General features: G+C 52.2%; 1 protein-coding gene across 1 annotated transcript in view; it reads left to right on the top strand.

Annotated features, from left to right (window-relative positions):
- The first annotated feature begins 3,154 nt into the window (after nt 1–3,154).
- The window catches only part of CACNA2D3 (calcium voltage-gated channel auxiliary subunit alpha2delta 3), an 877,616-nt gene continuing 861,217 nt past the window's right edge, over nt 3,155–19,553 (top strand). The window contains exons 1-2 of the mRNA XM_062200176.1: nt 3,155–3,276; nt 3,923–4,004. Of these exons, the coding sequence (XP_062056160.1) occupies nt 3,155–3,276; nt 3,923–4,004 (204 nt within the window). The remainder of the gene's footprint in view (nt 3,277–3,922; nt 4,005–19,553) is intronic.

Raw genomic sequence — 19,553 nt, forward strand, 5'->3', positions numbered from 1 at the left:
GTCATTATGAAAGAACATAGCCCCAGCTGTTCAGAGTGCCCCAGGGGCTCTGCCCTCACCACCTCTGACAACCACTGCTCTGGGTCTCCTCGGGATCTGGGTCTCCTCGGGAATCCGTTCCATACACCAGGAGCAGGTGAACATTATTCTTAAACATTCACCTGTCTTTCACTCTTGTTCAAACACCACTAGCAGCTCCCCACTGTGGCAGGACAAAGTGCAGCATCCCTAGCCAGAAAAACAGTGGGCAACTCTGCCCATGACAGGTGCATCTGGCTGAATTCAGTGTTTCAGCTCAGAGTTGGGTGTTGAGGTGCCTTCAGGAACCCGCTGGCTCAAATTAAGGAGACCCTCCTTTAGGGGCTGTGTGTCTTTGGAGAAGTGGCTGAACCCTTCTGGGCCTCCTCGTCCTCTGTTACATAAGAGTATGCAATGGCATAGCTTAGCGATCCCTTTCTGCACTCATTTCTGTGAATCTGAGAAGAGTGATAGAGTCTGTAAGTGGTAGCACCTCACATTTTGCTAGAACTTTGAGTTCTGAATTTATTGGTGTCAGTTTAAGTCTTTTTGTCTTTTGAGGTAGTGGGAACGCTTGGTGGGATCCATTTCAAATGTACAGCATTCTGCTTTGGACGGTCTGTGGGTGACAGCTGTCAACATTGGAAACCCATCCCCCGCACCCCTCCCAGCTGTGGCTCCCTGTGGTGGGCTCTTCCCTCTGCTACTCTCTAGGTGCCCAGAGTTCAGCTGTGTCAGAGGAGCACAGCGCCACGACTTCAGTACAGAGCGTCTCCCGGCCTTCGTGTCCAAGCAGCCCTCAAGACAGCCGGTGCTCCAGCAGCTTGCTCAGATGTGTCCGAGCTGTGCTCGCATTATTTTGCCATCCACGTTTTCCGCTCGGTTAATAGGCCTAACAATAGTATGGATGTCATGGGTACTTGCTCATCACACACACTATTGTTGATCCCTTGTCAAAGTGTATAATTACGCATTTATCACGGTGGTTTTCTTTCCCAGTCCGGCCTGTCTCCCTCCTAGGGTATAAACTCTGTGAGGGCAGCGGGCCTGATTCGTCCTCTCCTCCATCCCCAGCACATCCTCCTGCGCCCACCACCCAGGAGACACTCCACAGCGATGGACCTGGATCTGGGGAATGAGTGAGGGGCTGTCACCACATACTGGCAACGAGGGAAGCCTCACTAATAAGGACCGGTGGGCTCCCATTCGCTCATGCATGCATTTGGAAAGAAAGCTCTTGTGCTCTAGCAGGAAAATTAATTTTCTCTCCCAGCCCCTCCCCCCCCTCCCCGCCCCCGTTCGAGCGTCAAAGCCATCCGGACCACTTGCCCCGGGGTCAGGCCAAGCCTAGCTCGGCTTGGGAAGGACTGGCACGCGTCTCTAGGCGGGAGGTGTGCACAGAAGCGGAGAATTCATTATAACCGGTTAGTCATCCGTGGAGATGTAGACACTGCCCGTGGGCGGGGCGCACCTGGCACCCCACCCCGGGGCAGGGGGGCTGTTCCCGGCGCTGCTCCCCTAAGTGGGAGCGCAAGCGGCCAGAGCCTATGGCAGCCCAGGCCCGGGGTCTGCAGGTACTCTGAAAAAAAGCACCGAGGGTCCCTGGGCGCCCCAATCCCCTACAGCCAATTCTGAGATCGAATCCAGCATCTGCGGGGGAAACTTTTCCACGGACTGCAGGGCGGGAGGGCCCGCCTGGCTCCTAGCCCGACACCCGCCTGGAGAAGGCTGCAGCCAGGGCGCTGGGGCTCAGGGTAGTGACCCCGGCCGCGCGCAGACCTGGAGAACTCCGGCGGCAGCGTCAGGAGCGCGCGGTTCGCTCGCGCAACGATGACTCAGCCTCGCTTGGGTCGGTCTCCACCGCCAGCCGGCGCGAGGGCTCCACAAAGTTCCCAGTCCCACCCCAGACCTCGCGCGGGGGCGAGGGGCTCCTTGCAAGCCGGGTGCCGGTATGGGGGCGGCGGCGGCGGCAGGGAGGCCGTGGGGAAGCCTGGTTCTCCCGGCGCCCAGGGGTTCCCCCGACTTCCCTTCCCTTCTCCGCGTCCTCTGCAGGCAGCCGGGATGCGCCTCAGTCGGCGCTGAGCTGGGGGCCCAGGAGGCGAGGTGATGCGGGGCTCGGAGGAATCTCGAAATCAGGGGGTGTCCGCCGGACCGTGTGGACTCGGCGCCACATTCGCTCCCTCGCCCAGCCCGGAAGCTGGCCGCAGCCGTGAGGCTCCGGGGCCGAAGTCGGCCCGGGCAAGCGCTGCTCCGCAGCCCCCGGCCCGGGGTCCAGTGTACCGGGGGCGGCTGCGCTGCGGGTCGACGCCAGGGGCCCCGCGCTCCTGCGCTCGCGTGGCGGCGGCTGTGCCGCCCTCCGCGCCTTCCCCCGTCGGGCGCCGCGGGCCCTGGAGCCGCTGTGGGAGGCTTGGTAGCGGTGCCTTCGCCAGAGCCCCGCGCCCCCGCCCCTTCCCCACCCCGCTCCGCGCCCGCCTCAGCTCCTTCTCACACTTGTGCCTCTTCCCCGCTTCCCTTCCCACGGGAAAACTGCGGCGGGGGTGGGGGTCGCGCCACCCTGGGGCTCCGCAACCCTGCCGCCGCCCTGGTCCCTGCACGGCCCCCGGAGCGCACGCCGGGCCCTCGACCCCCTCCCTCCGACCCCGGCTCGGGGGTCGCCCGCGCTCGGGGCTCCAGGGGCCCGGCCGGAGAGTCGCGCCCGCGGCGGCGGACTGCGGAGTTGTCGAGAACTCGCGGCCGCAGTGGGCCGGGCGGGGCCGGACGCGCTCCGCCGCGGCCAAGGACACTGGAGTTTTCGAGTCCCCGCCCGCACGGCGCCTCCCGCCTCGCCGCCTTGGCCCGCCGGACTCCCCGGGGCCGCCGAGGCGGGGCCGGCGGCCGCGGCAGCGAGAGGCGCGTCCTCCGCCCTCCTCCCGCGCCCGCCTCCTCCCCCCCCCCCGCTCCTCCGCCCGCCTCCTCCCCCCGCCCCGCTCCTTTTTTTTTTTTTTTTTTGCTCCCCAAGTGAGCCCGGCGCGCGAGAGGCAGGCGGGGCGGCGCGGCGCGGAGCCGGCAGCCCGGCGCGCTCGCCCACCGCCCGCTCCGCGCAGCTCCCGGCCGCCGCTCTGGTCGCCGCCGCCCGGCGCGTCGGAGGGAGCCCAGCATGGCCGGGCCGGGCTCGGCGCGCCGCGCGTCCCGGGGGGCCTCGGCGCTCCTCACCGCTGCGCTCCTCTATGCCGCGCTGGGGGATACGGTGCGCTCGGAGCAGCAGATTCCGCTCTCCGTGTAAGTGCGGGGTCCCGTGCCGCCCGGGGAGGGTACCTGGCCGCCCGTGACCCGCTGTGCCCAACTTTGGGCGCCTGGGCAGGACCTGCGGCGGACGCCGGCCTCGCCCCGCGCACCTGCCTGCCGGGTCCCGCAACCCTCTCGCCCCTGGCCTCGGGTTGGCGAGAGCGCCCTGCAGAGGCTCACCTCAAGTGACAGCTCCAACTTCGGAGCCTGTGTACCGGATCCAACTTGCACGGGCCGTTCCTGTCTCCCTGCCTTCGCTCTCTCGCCATCTCTTTTCTTTTCTGGGGGGACTGGGGGGGGGGTGGGTGGGAGCGGATGGGTGGATTTCTTCCCTCCAGGATTCGCCGGGTGCTGCTGAATCCGCCGGCGATTGTAGAAACGCACCTAGGCGGTCCTGGAGAGCGCCGGGGGCACTTCGCGTGGGAACTCTGCGACCCCCCACGGGCCCCCTCCTGCGCTGCACTCTGCGGTTTGGATCTGGCAGTTTGCACCGAGGCACTTGTTCTTTTTCTTTTTTCTTTTCTTTTCTTTCGTGTTATCTCGCCCTGCCCCTGCAGCCACAGCCCCGAGTGTGCGAGTGCGTGCGCGCGGGCTGTGACACGGCGGTGACATTTCTCCCTGTGGCCTTTCTCTCCTGTAGGGTGAAGCTCTGGGCCTCCGCTTTCGGTGGGGAGATAAAATCCATTGCCGCCAAGTACTCGGGCTCCCAGCTCCTGCAAAAGGTAAGGTTTCCGCGGCGGCGGCGGCGGAGGCAGCCCTGATTTTTCCCCAGCTCAGAAAATGGAGGAGGCAGATTGAGTTTTGCAAACAAACGTCAGCCGGGAGCAGCATCAGTTATCAGTCGAGTCTCGGATCCCCTGGTTTCTTGGCATTGTACTGGGCAGTGACTGCTCCCTACCAATGGGTTATTTTTAGATGACACTTGATTCTAAACACAAAGAAGAGCAAGCTACTCACTTGCACGGTCCTGGCTGGGGCTTGGGAACTGAGCGCCTGGCTCGGCTCTCCTCTCACTGTCGGTATTGCTTTTGCAGTGAGAGGGCGGATGCTCCCCGGGCCGGAAAATGCGAACTTCGTCCTAGGCGGCAGAATGAGTGCCTGCTTTCTGGTGGCTTTCACCTTGCGTCGGGGGCGTGGGGCTTGGTGTATGGGAGAGAGATGCTGCACTATTGTTTGTCATCCCTGCAGTTGTACAATCCCATTATTCCCCAATCATCTAGAACCGGGGCTGGGATGCATTACATCATTACAGATAAGGAGAATGAATGTGGTTATCTTTCCACTCAGCTGCACTGCCGGGTAATAACCTAGGAGTAGTCCACAAACTTAAGAAATTGGTCTCCGTCCATATAATTCTGGAGAGTAATGAGAATGGAGAATTGATTATTAGGCTTTTATCAGAAGCTGCATCAATTTTAATTCAAACAGGCAGCATTATGCTTAAAAATTACATTGTGAGATATGTGGTCCTCCATTCTTCCCTCCAAGAAATAAAACAAGGGGACCGGCTGGGGAGGAGGGCTGAGAGGGGCTGGGGAGGATTTCCAGTCAGCACATCGTGGGATTCCTCCAGATACTCTCTTGATGATAGCAAGTAAAACTGGTCTTTAGGGGCTTATTCTCTGAAAATGAGTACAAACGGCTTAAATTGCAAAGTTAACTTTTCAGCATTTTTAAATGTGCTTTTTGGGCCAATGTACCATATGTGTTATGCATGCTGCCTGGTAACCAAGTCCGTATTTTATTTATGGCATTCCATTTCAGAGAGTAGCATTTTGGGGGACATTATAGGAAACAGTTTGTCGCATGAAATCTAAGCATCATGATAGAGCATCAGCCCACCGTGGAATAGCAAAGTTATCCTGGCTTAAAAATCAACAGCAGCCACGTTTCAGGAAGCCAGCTGAAAGACGGGTTGCTCGGCCCCATTATTTGAGAAGGAGTTTGTTGAGTTTATGGGCAGTTGGTAAAAACTAGATGCCTCCATGGAAGACCCATCTCTAGATTCTAGAAATTAGAACCGTTCTAGAAATTCTCCCACCGTGTTCCTCTGCCCTGGACCAGTCTGTACTCTGCTTTGGCATTGTGCCTGCTTATCAGATGCTTTATGTGTACAGTTCTGGACTGTGGCATTGCCTGTGGATTTCCCTTATGCTTTTAAAGAAGAGATCATTTTGTATAACTTTAAGGAACTATTTCTCATCTGCATGTTGTGGTTGTAGCAACTCTGCAAGGATCCATTCAGAGCCTGTGAATGCTCTTTGGGTTGTGCTTGCATATCTTGTATCTCACATTTGGTAGGATCCCACAAAATAGGTTCTTTTCTTCTCTCGGAAGTTAACACACACACACACACACACGTGACACATGCTGCATAAAACCTCATCAACCTTATTATTGGCTACTCTATAAGAGCAAATTGGAAAGAGCTAAAATGCTTCTCTTACCTTCTCGTTAGCATCCTTTCTGATAGCAGATTCATGAGGCTTGCTTTGCTTTTGTCATGTTTGCAGCTTGACAATTGTGTAATTATTTCCAGCTGTTTATGGCTTTGCTGTCATTTCTTGCTGCAGCCTGGCATTTTGTAATCTGATGCAAGGACAAGGTGAGCTGTTGCTTGGCATTAGGTTCCTGAATGGGTATCTGCTTTGGCCCTTGTGTGGCAGCTGTCTGCCCTGGGGGTGCTGGAATACCCATGGTTTTGGGTTGCTTGGCCAGGGACTTTTCATGAGTGATAGGAAGGGGCATCTTAGGCCACTCGGGTAGCATTATTGCAGGAATCTTCTGGTCATCTTGGTCTGTTGCCTCCCAAATGTGACTGCATTTTTAAAATTAGCAAAGAACATTGGTTTAGAGAGTTCAGCGTATGAATGGGAGAAGATCTGAGATGCTTAGAGTGTGGGAGGCATAATCTCATTTGGACAAGCAAGGAGCCACGTTGCCTCTCTCTTGCTTATTTTCAAGTTTCTGGCTATTTGCATGAGGAACTACTTTTGGAAGCCAAGACTCTATGCACTTGTCCATCGCTTTGCTACATCCTTAACAATGAAGATGCTTTAAAACGAGTTAGAACACTTGACTGGAAAACATGTTAACTCCATACTAAAGGAACTCAAAGGGAATGATGTTGTATAATGGACTGCAATTGCACTTTTAAGACACAGACATTTAAACTTGATTTTCGGTTAAGCATATTGTATACCACCTTATAATTTCATGTAGTTTCTGTGGTTGACAGCTTCATGTTGTGAATCAGTGTAGCATGTTCATTTTTGGAGTGGGAGGTTAGTAATTTTTTGCACTAAGGCATAAACTTTACAAAGTGATTATTGTGAAAATAAGTTAAATTATAACTGTCCATCTATTTTAAGGTGTTTGGAGACCAAGCAAACTGCTGTTTGTGGAGCATCCTTTTACTGGGTGATAGAATTGGAGATGGCCCCATTGTTACTGTTCATACATCAGTATGAACACAGCCATTTAATAGTGTGTCTCATTGCCACCTTGGAGTGGAACATATTTCTGTGGTTTCTACCTTTGCCGGTAACCCGCTTTAGCTCTTGGTAATAGGTAATATGTTTAGGTATTCGATACCAGACTTTCCCTATTTCTTCTGTTTTTCTTTGCTGAGGACAGGAATAACAAACTATTAGTTCCTTATCAACACTATCTTTTTGATTTTCTAAAAACACAGGAAGGCATGCTTTTGCAAACTTGAGTGTTTTTGGTGTAAATGAAGAGCGGGGACTTGTGTGTCGTTGTTGGAGTGAATCTGGGGGAGGGTTTGCCCTTGTTAGAGAGCTGCAGCCCTGGAAGGAAGGGGCTGCCCACACTGCTGTGTGCCTGTCTGCTGCCTGCCTTAGCTGGCAGGTTCTGCAGGGTTTCCATTCACTTTGACTTTTAATTAACTTTCCTGTTTGACACATGCTTGCTAGCTGTCCCCATGTTCCTTCATTTTCCCTAAGGAATGTGCTTTGGTTGGGTTCTTTTTGGGGGAAGCATAGTTTGAGTTAGTGAGAAGCATTCTGGTAGGTCTGGGAAGATGGGCTGTTGGACTCACGGCTCCACACCTCTGACACTCACAATAAAAGGCATTAAACTGGCGTGATGCTCATTTCATCCTCCTTGGGGAGGAGTTGATAGGCGCTGAGTTTTTCGTTCCATTTAGACTTGCATTCAGGGAATGAAGGGTTCCAATTACATTTTCCCGAATTGTGACAATAAACACACAGCAGCAACACAGGTAATGTGTGTCTCTGCCGATAATGGCACAGAAGACTCGTCACTGACCTCGGACGGCTTTGTAGCACTTAGGGAGCACACCCTTCTTGGAATGCACAGCCAGGTCTTTGTGATGTCACCTCTTTATTGAGAGGGCCGCTTTCATGCAGACACTTGATGTCTCTTTCCATAGGACAGAGTCAGCAAAGTGAAAGGTTGGTTCCTTAAGCCATTTTTATAATTATGACTTTTCATCAATGTGGAAATCAATGGACTTCTAAATAATTGAAAAGGAGTGTTCACCTATTAGAAGTGGGTAGCAGTGCTGTGTTGCCTGTAGGAAGCCTGACAGTACAGATAGTGTGTGGGGAGGCCTCTATCTTGCTGCACATTTTTGTTGAATAAACTTGGTCACTCGCCATCCGAAAAGATAGATGCCACCACACCATGCTTTAATTTACAGCATCGTTTCAAATGACTGGACGCCTTCCTGGAAGATTCTTTATAAAAGTCTGGAATTTTCTGAAATGACAGTTGTCAACCTCGCAGTGTAGTTTATTGGCCTCATTAGCTCAATCACGGGAAGGTGAGCAGAGCAGAGCAAACCAGCATGCATTAGGTCCATGCATTTGGTGCACAAACCTGGTCACACGTATAAATCCACACACTGTCATTCCCTACGTTTTTGTCTGGACCCTCCACCTTTTTTCCATTTGTTTCTTTCTTTTTTTTTTTTCTTAAGGCCTTTCTTAAAATTTCTTCCTGCTGTATTCTACTTTGCTTTCTCTCTCACCTGTCACTGCGGGAGCCTGTGTTGCTCCTGGGATGTCCGGGTGCCGGTCACAATGAAGGGAAATGGAAATGTTGGCACGATTTTCTTGTTGGGGGGGAGGGGAGAGAAGCTTAGCTTTTTTATTCCACTATGACTTTTTAATTTATTTTTAGTTGACAGGTAAAAATCATGCATTTCTGTGGGGTACCAGGCAATGTTTCTGTATGCCTCTTTGCTGTGTAATGTCTAATCTGGGTAAATGTACTGACCTCCTAATCATTTAACACTTCTTTAGGGTCAAAGTTATTTAAACTCGTTTCTTCTAGTTTTTTTTTTTTTTTAAGGTGAGAAATATACAGTACATTATCATTATTTAAAATCTTCGTACTGTGCAATAGAAGACCAGACTGTCTTATCCCCATCTGACTATAACTTAGTGCCTGTTAATCAGCCTTCTCCCTTGTGGTTATTATTCATTCTGGTTTTAACTGATTAATTCTAATAGCAGTTGGATTTTAGGCACACACCCGAATACCAAGGCACCTAATAATGAATTATGAGGTCTGTCAGGCACGGGTGAGCACAGTTAGGGTTTCCGGTTTTGGATGAATATTTCGCCGTGTATTAGGAAGAACAAAAGTGGAAGCAATGGGAATCACGACTCCCAGGACCTGCGGCCCTTCCAGGTGTTTTGCTTCCCCACTATTTGAAGCACGTCCTCATGGAAATGCAGGCTTGGGATTTTAGCCTTTTTTTCAGGTTTTGCTAGATCCTCAGTTGGTCTTTCCCACTCTCACTGCCCGTTGATCCGGGAGCAACCTGAGGCATTGGGCAGGGTCCTTTGTCCATGGCGTGTCGTCAGTCCTGATTTGCCCCCCTGGATGCCAACAGACGGGGACTTTCCTTTGTCCAGGCAGACATCCTCTGCCAGCCGGTGGGAGCGGCACTGCTTCCAGGGCTCCCCATCCCCATCTTCTGCAGCCACGGTGCAGCTTGGAACCCACTGCAGCTGCTCCACAGAGCCTTTCAGCTGCTCGTGTGTGCCCTGGGACACTGTGATTGGACTTACAGGTCTACTGTGGCTGGTTCCGAGAAAAACATTGACACAGATGTTATAAAGTGCCAGTTCTATGAATTAACGTATGAGATTTTCCCCTTTAATGGAATTTTTTTACAAGACACATTACGGCCTGTGTTTCGCTTCGAGTGACTACCATGAAAGTTTTGCATTTCGTAGAACAAGAGGACAAGCACCTAGTGTCAGGCTTTTGGCTAAACTACTAGAATCTTCATGAGTCTTCTGAGTCCATTCAACAGAGCTGAGCTGCTTCTTCCTGGGAAGAACCTGTTGTGGTCGGATAGAGGAGGGTGCTCGATGTCTGGGGATTTTTCTTGAGGTTACAGTGGGCATCAGAGCCCATCTGAGGTGGTCGTTGCCGAGACGTAAAGCCAGACACAGAGGCCCAGGGAGACACAGGCTGCCGGCCTGTGCGGCGTCTCTCCTGGTTGTGTTGGATGTTAGGTGTTGTTTGCACAGTGGCTGTGTTTCAAGGGGTTTCTAGGCCCACAGTGACCTGTCTGCTTTTCAGAAGAAAGTTATTTTCCAAATACAGCTCTCGGAAGGGTCTAGTGTGTTTTTAATAAATGACAAACACGTACGTTTCCATTCGCTTTGAACAGTGCTCTTGTTCCAGGGTTGTTTAAATAAGGCATTAAATTTATCAGGTACATTAAATTTAGATATTGCATGGTTTCTTGGTGACCCCAAATCAAGACAATCAAAATAACACAGAAGCCAACTTGTGAGTGTGCCTTCCAGGGCTGTGTCGGAAGGGAGGCTGTTACCTCTTTGCATGGAACGGGTGGCTGTTTCCTCACTTTGTGTCCTGCCGGGTATCTGTCTCGGTACTGTTATTGGAACGCACTGCCCTCCCAAGGTTAAAAGAGCTGCTGTCCATGTAGATGATCTGGACAAGGCCATGGATGCTGTTGGTTTGTAAAACAGACCTCCAGTTCTCTGTTTTAGGTGAAGCAACTGACAGTGGATATCTGGAGGAGGGGGAGACTTGCACGTGTCATGGCCAGTATATGTATTAAGTTTGTGTGTGTGCGTGTGCGTGTGTTCCTGCAACTACCAAAGGATGCTGCTCTTCACAGAAGGAACTAGATGCTACCTGCAGGTAGGGAAGACTGGTCCTGTCCTCTCGGGCTGCTGGGGAGGTTGGCTTGAGAGTGTATCCGGAGATGAAGACAGGACAAAGTGACCCGATCCCCCAGGCCCAGAGTGGCTTAGTGTCAGGGATTTTTGTCAGTCATTAGGATGGGAGGACCTGTGAGACTGGGACAAGTTACATCATTTGCAGGGACTACTGCAGAACGTGGAACCCCTTGTTAAAATGTTCCGACTTTCAGGATGATGACGACCCAGCATGCAGTCACATACTGGGGTCACTGGGCCCTGGGGAAGCCGCCTGTGACACAGGCTGTCCTCCTTTCAGCTGTTTGTTTTGCCTACTATGTCCCTCGGCCCCACTGAGTCCAGGAGTCTTCCTTGCTCACCTGTGCTCTGACTCCAGAGAAATGCTAACTAGTCACAGGTGGAGAGCTTGGAGCACTTCCAGAGAGGGACATGTTTGGAGATGTTGTGTTGTTAAAGGCCCAGGAACTCTGTCTGCCTAACTTTTCTGTATGCATTTGCTGAGTGACCATGGGCAAATTGCTTAATCTGTGAGTAAAGACATGTAGCATTCACTGTGCAGCCCCTGTGATCCAACTACTGTGGTAAGCACTTTACATATGTCCTCCCAATAAGTTCTCCCAGCAATCCAGTGAGGCCGGGACTACCATTTATCCTATTTCTTTTCTTTCTTTTTTTTTTAAGATTTATTTATTTTTTTGAAAGTCAGAGTTACACAGAGAGAGAAGGAGAGGCAGAGAGAGAGAGAGAGAGAGAGAAGTCTTTTATCTGTTGGTTCACTCTCCAATTGACCACAACAGCTGAAGTTGCACTGATCTGAGGCTAAGAACCAGAAGCCTCTTCTGGGTCTCTCACATGGGTACAAGGGCCCAAGGACTTAGGCCATCTTCTACTGCTTTCCCAGGCCATAGCAGAGAGCTGGATTGGAAGTAGAGCAGCCGGGACTTGAAGCAGCACCCACATGGGATGCTGGCACTGCAGGTGGCAGCTTTACCAGCTACATCAGCACCGGCCCTATCCCCCATTTCACAGATTGAGAAACAGGCTTGTCAAAGTTAAGTGGCATTCCCCGTGTGAGTGAGCTGGGCTTCTAGTGTTTGCACACCTGCCACTGGGCTACATTCCCTTGTCTTTGTGTGATCTTGTTTGACCTCAGTTCTTGTTTGAAAAAAAAAAAATTAAGTAATACCTGCATTTTACCACTGCAGGAGTGTTTGGGTGAATTAAATGAGATAACATCTGGGAAATTACTTCAGAAACAATTAAAGCCTGGGATAACAGCTGAGGAGATGCTGTCTTGAAGTCAGATGGACTTAGATTGGAGTCCCAGCTCTGCTGTTTCTTAGCTAGGTCACCTTGGAGCTTAACATTTCTGAACCCGTACCTTCCAGCGGAAATGGAGGCTAGTCCTGTCCATTTTTCAGGCTGTGTCAAAGACGAAATGAAATAAAATATGCAGAGCACTTAGCACAGTGCCTGGGTATCAAAGGCCTCTGCCAGTGAGCTGCTGTGGCCATTACTGGCTGCATTATACACACACAAGCCTTCAGATGCCTTTCACTGAGCGGCACGGGGGGCCTGGCTCTGCGTCTGGCTGTGGGTGTAGTGGAGGAGCAGGCATGTGGATGGGTGGGTGAGGGCCAGGTGTTGGCCTGTTAGGAAGGTGATCCCCATGGGGAACCACATACCTTAGAGCAGGAGGAGGCTGCAGCGGCCACAGCGGCTGTCCGATGTGCACCCTTCCTGTGGAGTCAGTTTCCTTATCCCCGAGGGCTTCGGGGGAGAGGCCCAGAGAAACCTGTAAGCCAAGAAATTGGTTCGCCTGCCTTCCCCCTCTCTCAGCCTGCTGTGTGAGCAGTGGGTCAGGCAGAGGCAGTGGCCACATCTGCCCTACAGCCCCAGTGAAGCTTTAGGTCCCAGGAGAGCCCAGTGCTGCTAGGCGTTCGCCTCGCCACAGCAGCACACTCAGAAGTCACGGTGGACCCTCCTGAGTCCTGATGCCCTCTTGGGCGGCGCGTTAGGCATTTCCTCTCGCTGGAATTCTCCAGGGCCTTGGATAATTCCAGACCCTCTCTGGTTGGGGGAGGGGAGCAGAGGCCTCTCCTGTTTTCTCCCAAAAGTCAAACCCGCTGTTCTGTTTGCTCAGGTTTCTTATGTGTGGTGAGGGCGTGTGTTGCACAGTTGGTGATTTACTTTCCTGAGAATTTGGTGTTAAAATGGAATGCAAGGGGGCCGGCGCTGTGACCTAGCACATAAAGCTGCCACCTGCAGTGCTGGCATCCCATATGGGTGCTGATTTGAGACCTGGCTGCTCCACTTGTGATCCAGCTCTCTGCTATGGCCTGGGAAAACAGTGGAAGATGGCCCAAGTGCTTGGGCCCCTGCACCTGCATGAGAGACCCAGAAGAAGCTCCTGGCTCCTGGCTTCGGATCAGCTCAGCCCTGGCTGTTTCTGCCATCTGGGGAGTGATCCAGCAGGTGGAAGACTGACCTCTCTCTGTCTCTGCCTCTATGTAACTCTGCCTTTCAAATAAATAAATAAGTCTTTAGAAAAAATAGAATAAAAGGAATCAGTGGTCTGTGGACTTCCCTAGTCTTGACCCTCCCATCTGTAATCTTGACCCTTGGCTCTGCATCTCTTCCTTAATTTTCTGACAGGTGCTAAGTCTCACCTCACAGGAGGGAACTTAGTGTTTGGGTTTAGAAGGATCTAGATCTCAGTTGCTGTGAGCCAGGCTCAGCTGAGAAGAGATTTTTTTTTTTTCCCCTATAGAACGTGGGCTTTGGGGTTGAATCTTGCCTGGCCAGTCACCAGCTTGACCTCTTCTAGGTGCTGGTTTGCTCATTGATAAAAAAACAGGTAACAAAAGCACCTGGATTTGGGGGCAGATTGGATGTAAGAACACCAGTGAAGTGGTGCAGAGCAGTGTGTGGTATGTGGGAAGCCTTAGTTCTCTGGCCACTCTCTGTGTCATTCAAACTCTCCTGCTTCATTAATAATGAAGAACAAGAGAGGCCCTGTGCGTTTTTGTCGCTTTGATCTTATGATGAGTGTGTGAAATCAAGGCAATGTATGTTGTGCACATTTAATGCGACCGGGGCACAGTGACACCAAAAGCGTTTATTATGTCTCTGGGGAGGTGGACCTTTTTTGTTGTTGTTGCTTTATTTCCCAAATTTTTGTCCTGATCTTGTCTCTTGCACTGAACAGGTGGGCAGTGAGGGATTCAAGCTTGCTCTTGCTGTCACATGGTACAGTGATTTGCCAAGCAAGGGGAAAGTTGGAAACGCAGGGCAGGCACGTAGCTCTTTGTACCTTTCCCATCGACATTGCCTTTTCCAGCGTACTCTGTTGAGGCAGAGGTGGAAAAATATTGTAAAAAGAACAGTAGATGTAGGAGGCAGTAAATCCACTGGATATAGGTAGTTTTTGTCCACATGTCGTAACCTAAGGCTTTACTCTCAGCCTCCTGCTGGTTTCCATTATTAGTGAAATGTCTATTAGCACAATATGATCGCATCACGTACAAATAGCTCCACGGGCGCAGACTCCTGGCCTCCCAACATAAATGGCAGTGTGGAAGTCTGAATATTCTTTCTGTTCAGCTATGGCCAGAGTCCCTGTTGGAAGGCTGCTGTTATCTGCTTTCACAAGACAGAATATGCAAACGGACTCAGATGGCAAATTTCAAGCAGATTACTATCAGGCAGCCCCTCAAAGGCATTCGTGTGTGTGTGTGTGTGTGTATTTTGTAGACATGAACTGTTTCTCTTTATTAAGAAATACTGAGAACTAATTTAAAAATCCCAAGGTCTGTGGCCAAGTTCAAGTATTTCCGAACATCTGGAGTCACCTGTTTGCCCTGAAATAAGATGTGAGTGTCTCTGGAGAGAGCTCACAGCTCAAGAATCTAATGAAGGAATCCAACGATACGCATGTCCCAGAAGAGGAATTTCAGAGTTATGGAGCCGTAGTTGGATTTTCTACTTGAATAACAAGGTTTTCAGTTTTTGCTGGAAACAAATGTGCTATGAATGACAGCAGACATCTGTACATAGACTTAGAAAGACATCAAAAGGTTCACTTTTTTTTGGTTTAAGATTTTATTTATTTATTTGAAAGGCAGAGTGACAGAGAAGAAGCGAGGTGTGGGGGTTAGAACTTCCCTCTGCTGGTTTGCTCCCCAGGTTGGCTGCCAACGGCCAGGGGTAGACCAGGCCTAAGCCAGGAGCTAGGAGCTTCTTCCGGGTCTCCCACGCAGGTGCAGGAGTCCAAGTCCTTGAGCCATCTTCTGCTGCTTTCCCAAGTGTATTAGCAGGAAGCTGATTGGAAGTGGAGCAGCCAGGACTCCAAATGGAGCCCATATGGGATGCCAGCACTGCAGGTGGCAGCTTAACCTACTGTGCCACAGCGCTGGCCTCTAAGATTGACTTTTAAAAAATTTGCTTTCAAGGAGATGGTCTTGGAAGGCAGACTTATGTAGAGTTGAGATTCAGAATCTGAATCTGGCTGAGTGAAGTGTGAATTCAGATGCTACTGCTTACTGGTCCTAGGACCCTGAAGTGTCTTTGAGCACCAGTGTTCCTGTCTATCAAATGGGCACAGTGCAGGGTAGATTTGAGAGGCCCGACTAACAAGATGCACAGTGAATACTTAGCAACAGGTACAGGGGTCACAGGAAGTGTTTAGAAAAAGAAAAGGCGGCCTGTAGATGTTGTTATTCCCCACGTAGCAGGAGGCCTGCCTAAGGGGCAGCTAACATCAGGTGTCTGGAGGCCTTAGACCTCTACCACAGCTGCTGGTGACTGAGCCCTACAATGGCTTCGTAATAGCAGTGTTCTTACTGCATCAGGAGGCCCTGTGTACCTTATGCCTTATGCCCTATTTATAATCTGTATTTTATTTTATTTTTTTATTTTATTTTATTTTTTTTTATTTTTGACAGGCAGAGTGGATAGTGAGAGAGAGAGAGAGAAAGGTCTTCCTTTTTGCCGTTGATTCACCCTCCAATGGCCGCTGCGGCCAGCGCATCTCACTGATCCGAAGCCAGGAGCCAGGTGCTTCTCCTGGTCTCCCATGTGGGTGCAGGGCCCAAGGACTTGGGCCATCCTCCACTGCACTCTCGGGCCACAGCAGAGAGCTGGACTGGAAGAGGGGCAACCGGGATAGAATCCGGCGCCCCAACCGGGACTAGAACCCGATGTGCCGGCGCCACAAGGCGGAGGATTAGCCTGTTAAGCTGGCCTTATAATCTGTATTTTAATTCCTCACCACCACCCTGAGGCCAGTATTATTATCATCTCTGTTTTCAGAGACACAGAGAATATACCTTTGCCCGAGGCTACAAGGCTTCTAGTGGCAAAGACAGAGTGTGAGCCCTGCTGGTGTGAATTTCAGGTCAGGTCCCTGGGGTAGGGGTGGGGGTCACAAAGAACTGGTTATCTCCCATGACTGGTTGCTTGCTGTTTCTGGTGATATTGGCTCCTCAAGGCCTATGGTGGAAGCTCCTTTCCTGCCCGTCCTTAACCTTTCCCGTGGGAATCCTTCGTCTTGTTGCTTGCATGTGTTGTCATTTGCTTTCTCTGTAGGGAATTTAAAGGGGTAAGAGCTGGAATGAGGAGAGTGTCAGCTTCCTAGTTCCTTTTATTGCAGTGAACTGATCCTGTCTGTCTTTTGGCTTCCTCTGAGGGTCAGCCCACCACCCATTTAGGATTCCCTGTCCTAATGAATCTTAGCTTGGGGACTCCTAGATGAGTCTTTCTGAGGCTCTGACTGGAGTTGGTTAACTTTCCCTGTTGTATTTCTCATTAAGGTAAGGGGTATAAGTGTGGAAGGGCCAGCTTGGGCCCTGGGCTCAGGGAAAACCAGCTTCGAGGTGCAGCCTGCCTCTTCTTAGCTTCATGCTGAGGCCTGCTCTCCCTAACCTGCTCTCCCTAACCTGGAGAGCTGCGTGTGGAGGCGTGCAGCAGTCTGAGCGCAGACCTGGACACCAGGCAGTGCCCAGCCAGTTTCAGCTCCTTGGTTTGGGCCCTTGTCTGTCTTGCCTGGATGTTGATTGGTGCTTTTTTTGTTTTTCTCTGTGAAACGGCAGTTGTGTTTTGCTGCACAATTGACATCTGGCTTGAAGGCTACAGCCCTTCCACCCACTGGGATAGCTTTTATTTTGTGTGCAGTGAGTCACTGGGTCCCTTGGTGCCCCTGGCTAGTCTGGGGTTGTGTGATATCCTGAGGACCCCTTATCTCCTGCCTGGTGACTGGGAGGAGGGGTGGGAAGGAAGACCTTAAATTCCCCCAGGGCAAGCTTGGTCTTTCTTGATAGGGAGAGGAGCTGTCTGAGCGGTGGGCTTCAGGGGTTGTTTGAGGCAGGCATGAACGTACAAGTCAAAAAGGCAGGGATGCCAGCTCAGCCTTTTCCTTGTGCCCCCAAGCTGGTGATGCAAAGCACAATGCCCTTGGACACAGGCAGAGCACCAGGTCCTTCTGTCCCTTTCTCCACGTGCTTTCCAGATCCAGGGTTTTATGAGCCCCAGCATCAGGCGTGGCTGCTGCAAAAGGTGGGGGCTGCCTGGCAGCTCCAGCAAGCCAGCTGTGAAGCCCTGCAGGCCAGTTGCACAGCAAGCAGGTCCTCACTTCCCCCAGCCAGGTGCCCCGGAGAGCACCCCTGCCCGTCTGGGTCAACACCCTGAAAACACAGCTGAGGAAGCATCCGGTGCCTCTGCAGCACCAGCTACGCCGAGCAGCTGCCGCGGGAGCCCGCAGTGCCGGGCGGGTGCACGAGGAGCGCCAGGCGAGACTGATGGGGCCGCCGCAGCCGCCACCATCAACCTGGGGGAGGCGACTCGGCAAAGGCAATTAGGAAGCCACTGCAGCTAATTCCATAAAGCGCCCGCACGCCACATTCCCGGTGACATTAGGGAGAAATGTGAATTGTCATTTCCATCCCCTTCACCTTCACATGGGGGTGAACTTCACCTGGCTGCCTCTGAGGCCCTGCCAGCGTCAGTGTATGTGTGTGTGTGTGTGTGTGTGCGTGTGCGTGTGCTTGTGTGTGTGTGTGAGGGGGTGATGCGGGCCTTCCTTTTGAGTGTTTCTGGTTGGTTGTTTATCTTTCTGGGACCAGATTGCTGTGCATTGCAGGCTACTAGAGCTGCGTCTCCTCTGCCCGCTGCACATACCTGCAGCGTCCACAGAATATTCCTGGGGACGGCTTCCCGGCTCTGGCCGGCGCAGGCTGTTTCTCTCACGCAGGAGGAAAGCCTTGTGAGGGGCTACAAAGCAATTCGGGAGGCATTTTTCTTTGCATTTGCATCCTGCAGGTGTAATCGTGTGTCCCCTTCCCTGGGCCCAGCCTGTGGATGTGCCGAGAGCCTGCACCAGGCACAGCCCCTCCGAGATGAGGGCAACAGCTGGCTGGGGAGCGCGAATTAAATTATACGGGTTTAATGGGGTGGTTGTGCCAAAAGATATTTTGCTCCAGCCTCTGCTTCCCGCAGAATCGAGGCTCAACAGAGTTTTGTGTTTTGAGGCAGTCAGAGGAGTCTGCGGTCCGGCTCCTTTCTGGGCCATGTTTCTTCCATGGAGGCTGACCTTTCTGCTTGGGACCTCTGTGTGGCCCTGCAGGAAGTAGGATCTGATGCCCACCTGCCTCCTTCCTGCTGCACCCGACCTGCTCGTTTAGGACAGAAGGAGAAGGGAGCAGAGATGGGTGCAGGTCCTCAGTGACAAGCCCCAGGTGCCACAGGGTTGAACCAAGCCCTTGCTGGGCATCAGGGGAAAGAAGGCTTCTGTGTCCCATGGTAGGCTTTTCTGGTGACAGAGGGAGGCAGCCTGAGATGTGTGACCTGTGTGCTGCTTGTCCCATGTGCTCCCTGTCCCGTGCCTCCTTGGGTCACCTCTGCTGGCGCCCTGCTTTGCTGGCCTTCGCCAAAGGCTGTATTTGCAACCCTTGCATGTCAGCCCACCGATCACCTAGAGAAAATATTCCCCTGATGCCCGTCTTTCTGCCAGAACGTTTTGTCAGGGGTCACTCTCCCTATTAACACTGTCTGTAGAAGTGAAGCAAGTAGGGGACGGAGCAGAGAGTCACGTGTTTATTCAATGCTGATCACCCCGCTGAAAACTGAGGTCCACAGCCCACTCCTCTTGCACCATGGGGTGCACGTGATGAGACGCTTCCTTGTGGGCAGAATGTCCTGGCTTGGAAAAGTCTTCAGCTGTCTGAACAGACTTGTGAGCATGCATTTGCTCTTGGCCACATGTTAGAAATGTTTTCTTCTTTCCTTCCCTCACATCTTGCCTTCCTGCTTCTACGAACACCCATTGAATACCCAATGAAGTGTGCAGTGTCGTGTTGGGCGCCGCAGCCCCTTTGCTGCCGTGGCTACTTCTCACATCCTGCCCCTGCAGGCTCCAGTGACAGCACACCGCTCTCATTCCCCTGTCGCGGCCGGCTGTGTCACGCCTCTGTGCCTCTGCCCGTGCCACACTCCTCCTGCCTCCTACTGACCCTACTGCCCTTGTCTAAGTGCCGAGGGCTGATTGCACAGGATGTCAGTCTGCAGCATGCAGCAGTGTCACCTGGGAAGCTTGCTACAATGCATTCCTTCAAGGCCCTGCCCCAAGAGAGTCTGACTCAGTAAGCTTGGCCCAGGGCCCAGGGTCCAGGAATCTGCACGCTAGCACATGTCTCAGGTGAGTCCCACTGATGGTCCATGGACCACACTTTGAGAAGTGCTGTTTGCACCCCTCCTCTGGGAAGGCTTCGGGATTCCCCTGCACAGACCTCCTCCCTCCCTCCCTTGCCTTCTGGCCTGTGTACATCTGCCTGCCATGGTTTGCTTTTGCAGCTCTGTGCATGGAGCCTGTGTCGTCCTGAGCTGGAGACTGTGGCCACTCCACCCCAGAACCACGCTGAAGCCGGGGCTGGCGCCGGGTGCAGCCTTCCTCGGTGTGGGGGGCATGAATGGAGGATTTCTCTGCCGCAGAAGCAAGGGCCCCAGGACAAGTCAGGTTTTTCATCTCGAAAGTCAGAAGGTGCCCAGGTGCGCCTCTGATTGTTGAAGTCGCTTATTTAGAAACCA

This window comes from Lepus europaeus, chromosome 9 (assembly GCF_033115175.1).
Source record: "Lepus europaeus isolate LE1 chromosome 9, mLepTim1.pri, whole genome shotgun sequence".
Taxonomy (NCBI): Eukaryota; Metazoa; Chordata; class Mammalia; order Lagomorpha; family Leporidae; genus Lepus; species Lepus europaeus.